A 6,000-nucleotide genomic window follows, 5' to 3' on the forward strand; every position below is an offset into this window, starting at 1 on the left:
TGGCATGCACAGCATATCGTTGCCTGTAGCTGATCCCATGAACACTTATCCCAGATATTTTGACTATTTGGTTAATTTATCTTCAGAGAAACTAAGTTATGCCTGTTTCTCAAATTACAATACTTTATTCATCTATTTACAACATTCCACATAAGCTACCCTTGGTTTTAGGTAAAGCAAGTACTTTCCAACTCTGTGCAATTGTCTCTGAATGTGAGATTCCTCTCTTAATCTTCCACAGCTCATTTTTTTCCCCACAGTTCTATTATGATTTTACTATCAGAAGATTACAAATTCCTACTGCAGCTCAAGATTAGATCTAGAGTAACTTAATCTCAATTCACAATTTACAATACTTTCAAATATATTGCTTTAATTAAATTTGAAAGCCAATCAGCTGCATATTTACTGAAAAATGTTTCTCAATTAAGAAGGCAGGAAAATACATTTATCAACAGGTTTACAGGGAAATGGTCGGTTCTGCTGGAAGTCATCTTTACATGAAATTACTTAAGAGTTCTTATCATCTTTGTAGTTTTTGTTGCTTTATAAGGGCATAAAATTCATAAGAGAAACAAAGGACTGTGGATGCTGGAATCTAGATGAGGAACTCAGCAGGCCAGGCAGCACCTGTGGAGAAAAGCAGGCAGTCAACGTTTCAGAAACATTGACTGTCTGCTTTTCTCCACAGATGTTGCTGATATCTAAGCACAATTGCAGTTGAGAGCATGTAGAATCTTGGTTAAAGGATAGATTTGAAATGAAAAGTGCATATACATATGTTCATTCTCCATGTTCAATATAGAATGACCACTTGACAACGTTCCAAAGGGATTATTACGGCTAGTGTCACAGTAATTGAATTGCTTAAATAATAAAGTTCTAAAGCAAAAGGCCTTGCAATATAATTTCTCAGGATGAATTAAAATAGAACTGCAATCTAGTTTCACTAGTTTAAACCACTTTAAATAATGCTAAATATTGATACTATATATTCTCCTTAGGTACGTGTCTGCCCTCACAACGCCAGCCCGGTTATCACCTGTTGATTTACATTACTCCCTCCCTTCATATGCACCTGGTTTTGATGTGTCTCCACATGGATCTACCCATGCAACATCATTGCCTCCAGCAGTGGTGGGTTATTTTGTGGAAGATGAGCAGCCTTTGTTGAGAAGATATCACAAGCACCATCAAGACAACCTGAGGCATGACCTCTACAAACAGCGCCGTAGTTATCTTCATGACAGCTTTGGAAGTCTACCCCCCAGTCCAGCAAGAATGGCAGAAGATGATGAATATGAAACAAACACAAGAGTACATCCAGCACTTGATCAACCAAAGAAAATGGCAACAGCAGTAGAAGGTGGAGGAAAACAAAACCAAATGGTCACATTTCACACAGAGCTGAATGCGACTGTGATTCAAACTCAGAAAGCTGCTGCTCTGACACAGATTCTGATGGTGAGAAAATAGGAGAGCGTACACCTTTCTTAAGCACTCAGAACCCTCCAGCAGCAAGCACAGAAACAGCTTCAGTATTCTGGTCTTCTGATAGCAGGACTTACTCATCCAATAGACACAATGTACGGGAGGACTTGCACACCCGTGCAATGCGTGTAAAATCAAATCAGGACTCACTCCCTGTGTAAATGCCATAGATCTGCAACTGTAAAAAATATTTTATTTTATATAATTATCAAATATTCTAAAATTAAATTAAACATTTTATTTTCATTTTAGCAAAGTTGTCTTACAGCTAACAGGAAAGTCTTTTATAGGGAAAACATGTATTTATATGTAAAATATGATTTACAGTTAAAACAATGATGGTGTGCCAATTTTTCACATCATAAATAGAATAATATTGTGGTGCCTTTTGCTGTATGCTGATACCAGATTTCCTGCTGATGTTTCAGTTTTGTAGTGTTTCTATCTTGGACTCATTATAATTATACACCCTTCATTTTTTTCTTATTTTTACCACAGACTCTGTTACACTTGGACAATTATATTTCTTTGAGTTCTGGACACAGACATCTGTGTACTGTCTATATACTGATTCCTGAAACATCAAGTAACATTCTGGCTGAACTCAATTCTTTATTTTATTTGACCAGGAGGACAGAATATAATATTTATTTTTCTGACTCCTAACAAATTAATAAATATTTTTTACTTTTTAGAAGAAATTGACGAAGATTAGATTAACATTTGTAGCCTTTCTCAGCCTATTAATTTTCTGGGGTAAGGACCCTTGTCACCATTTGACAGCCATTGTCCCTGCATCCATTTTAGTGAATTGTTATGTTGGTGAAACACTCAAAAGTCATTACACGACATGACATTCAGACATTACTAAAGAGTCTGCAACATTTGCAGTTATTTTGAGGTTACATTGTGAGTTTTCTCCAGTAAAATTGAATCGCACCATTTGACAAAAAAAAATCAGACCACTTTCATTTTAATGTTATTTTCAAGTATACAGTAATTAGAAAATGGTCAGATTGGAAACTGGAAATTAATAAGCAGCAACTTTGTGGTATTTGTTTTTGATGGAATTTTTGCAACATGTTTTTGCATGTCTTTACCACTCCAAATGGACTGATGCATGGGAAGCTAGGAATGAGAGATTTAACATGTTTTTAAATGAACTGCATAACTTTTCATTTATTGTCCCTTTTAGTGCAGGTTTATTATGGGTTCTGCAAATCTTTTATTGGTACATTTCAAACTGTTTTGCCATGCAGGGCTGTGAAATATGGAATTAGCATTGTCCATTTTGAAATAAAACCTATATTCTTTACTTTCAATGAACCCCAATGCTTGTGTCAAAATACTGCATGCCAAACAGCATATTGCCTAACTCAAGGGATCTAGGAAGTACAGTGATAACAATACAATGTTCAACCATTTTCCCAAATTCCCACAATGCATTCATCTTCAGCAATGTTCTGGCAGATCCCAACCAACTGAAGATTCCAGCAATGTCACTCTCTTACAGTTGATTTGCTTCACAATAGTTAAAACATTAGCCATAAAATCAAATGAAGCATTTGCTTTTATTTGAACAGAGCACAGTACATGACTTACAAATATTTAAATTTAATTGTTGTCATAAAGTCTTTTAAAAGACTATTATTAAATGTGTTAAAAATAAGATTTTTTGGGGAGTTCATTGATTCTGAATTGATGAGCACTGGGATTTCCCTGGCAAGAAATCTTCAGGATCTGTGAAGATAATTCTCTAGGCTGGTTGTTTTTATATAACATGCTAGATACCATTTAATAGAATATAAAGCACGAAACAACCATGGATTTGTTCCAGGGGATGGGGAAAAAGGAGACTGCTTGTCAAAATTTTGCTCGAGGTGAATGCGATATCATGTTTATTTTAAAAGAGAATTCATTTTTTATTTGACAGGCAGCCTATTTGTAACTATTAGCAATGATATCTTGTTCATTTTTTAAACTTACATTTTTGCCCTGAACTTTATAAGCAGCGTTTTGCATCTCAAGAGGTTGTCTGCCAATGATTTGAGAACTTTCCCTATCTTTAAGTTGTCCCTGGTTCTCTGAAGATTCATTTATAGTTTGATCAATTCACCTAACCTTCGTGCCATGAGGCATATCAGAGCTTTTCCTGCATTCATTTTCTATTATTAAACAAGCTTGATTAAGCCTTTCAAATTACTCTTTATACAATGGATATATGTTAATAACACAAGAAAAATAGGCTCTTATTTTGGCCCCCATTTTGAAACATGGACAAGGCAGGGCAGCGTTGAATTTAAAATTACAGTTATTCATTGACAACTTCCTGTCTGAGGTGCGCCAGCAGTAATTTTCAAATAGGCCACAATTTGGGCATCAGTTCCTGCTAGAAGCAGGAACTTGCTAAATAATTTTAATGGTAACATGACAAACTTCTGTAGATGATTGAAGCAACATAGCATAGAAAGCTACCTGGATCGCCATAGTGAGGACTTTTCTTCATTATGAAATGCACACAGCATCTTCTGTAATTTCACATTTAGGGTTCATCAGTTATAGACGTGTAATATCATTCACATTTTACCGTTGCTTTTGGTAAAACTGTATACCATTTATTGTGTACATAGGTGCCATCTAACCAAATCTTTGTTTGCTGAAACAAAGATCTATGTAATTTTAGTGGACTTATTTGCAACATTTATTTACCTCAAGTTAAACAGAATGTTTCCTTCCTATTAACTTTAATTCTGTTAGTTGGGTTGTGTTGCACATCAACCATCTTGCTGCTTATTCCGAGAGACTGCGGTATGGCTGTAGAGCCAACAAGTTGTACAGCACAGAAACCCTTTACACACCACTTCCATGCCGACCTTTTTGCCCATCTACATTAATCCCAATTGCCCATAATGTCATGTGCACATTATCATATGACACACAGCAAGATCACATTTTGTATTAAATTCCTACATTGTGCTTTTTGTTTATTATTGGTCTCCTTTATAGCATGCACTGACCCTTGTGATGTTTCAAAGTGCTTCTCCATATCCAGTAACAAGGATGTGTGGATACGCAGCCTGTTTACCTCCCTGAAAGGGGAGTACTTTATTCCAACATGTTTTCTAGTCAGTGGTTCAAGAATTTTGATTACTTCTAGTGGAAAGTCACAAGAATTTATACTTGCTTTAAGTGGGTGACAACAAAATAAATGGTATTTTTATTTCTTTATTACAGGATTCTATTTAATTCATTCAGGTGGCATAAACTTGTGCTTTATTCTTCAAGGTTGCATTTGATACTCAGTACTTGATGCTTTAGATAAGATTCAAGTGCATCTAATAATTTTTGGTCATAATTCTTTATCCCCCTAAACAGTTTTTACTTGTTCTGCAAAATTACTCAAATTATTCTCTAATTGTTTTGTTGTAATAAGACAATTTTGTCAGAAGTGGGTTTATCATTAATAAGAATATTTTTATTGCTAAACATTGGCTAGTTCAAGACACAGGAAACAGATGCATTTCAGAAGGTTTCCAAACATTTCTCAGAAACTATTAAGACTCACAACTTTGAAGTGGCAGTTCAGCAATTATGACCCTCTGACATGTTGAGATGTGTTAGCTTTTCTACAAGTGCCCAGATGCATGTTCAGGGTGGGGCAAGCAAGGGCAGAGTCACTAACCCTCTCTCCTTTCCTTCCCGCCACTAGTAACCATTAAGAGCACTCTGTGTATATGTAAAGTATACATTTATTTAAAGGGCCCCTACAAAAGCAATCAGATGATTTCAATTCCAATCCAAGCCCCTGCAAATGCAAAAAAAAACAAGCTATTACTGTAGGTCTAATTTTTGCCCATGTTCTTGTACAGCACAACTAGAAAGAAATTGTCTGATAATGCAGTTACAGCAAAAGTAGTGCCCTGGTTCCAATCAATAGTAGTGTTCTGGTTTCAATCAGGCAGCCACAAGAAAGAACTTTGTGTCCATGAAAACCATTTTGTTAAACCACTTCTTTAAAAATGTTTTTTAACCCAACGTGGATATATTACCCGACTGCAGCATATGAAAACAATTGCACATGACTGAAAATTCAAAATTTGAAAGGTGCAATTTATCCTAGCAGCAGATAACTCCAACCTGCCATGTGTGATACTCCCACCTGGCCTGGATTCTCACAACAGGTTGAGGTAGATATCAATCTTCTTGTTACACAATCTTAGATTTGTAAATGAAGAGGACATCGGGGCAGGAACACTTCACCGTTTAGGATATTTCCATTGCAGCTAAACTCCATTCTCTTAATGGTAGTTCAAGAATGATCTGGTAACTAGATTTAGCTTGGCCTTCTGCAAAACTCACAGGCTCAAGTATTTTTATGTTGAACGAATATGATAGAAGATACATTCCACGTTGTGGAGAATGCAGAGGAAGTTTTGGAGAATAGTTCATTGAGTTTGGAGAGAGAATTACAAGACAGGGCTTTAAATGGAGTAATGAAACCCTAGAGGA

At 35.8% G+C, this 6,000-nt stretch overlaps 1 protein-coding gene across 1 annotated transcript in view; it reads left to right on the top strand.

Moving 5' to 3' along the window:
- Positions 1-2,731, top strand: part of LOC127569323 (pro-neuregulin-2, membrane-bound isoform-like) — a 490,672-nt gene extending 487,941 nt beyond the window's left edge. The window contains 2 exon segments of the mRNA XM_052013852.1: positions 1,005-1,345; positions 1,348-2,731. Coding sequence (XP_051869812.1) covers positions 1,005-1,345; positions 1,348-1,652 — 646 coding nt within the window. The 3' untranslated portion in view covers positions 1,653-2,731.
- Positions 2,732-6,000: the final 3,269 nt, after the last annotated feature.

Source organism: Pristis pectinata, chromosome 4 (genome assembly GCF_009764475.1).
Source record: "Pristis pectinata isolate sPriPec2 chromosome 4, sPriPec2.1.pri, whole genome shotgun sequence".
Taxonomy (NCBI): Eukaryota; Metazoa; Chordata; class Chondrichthyes; order Rhinopristiformes; family Pristidae; genus Pristis; species Pristis pectinata.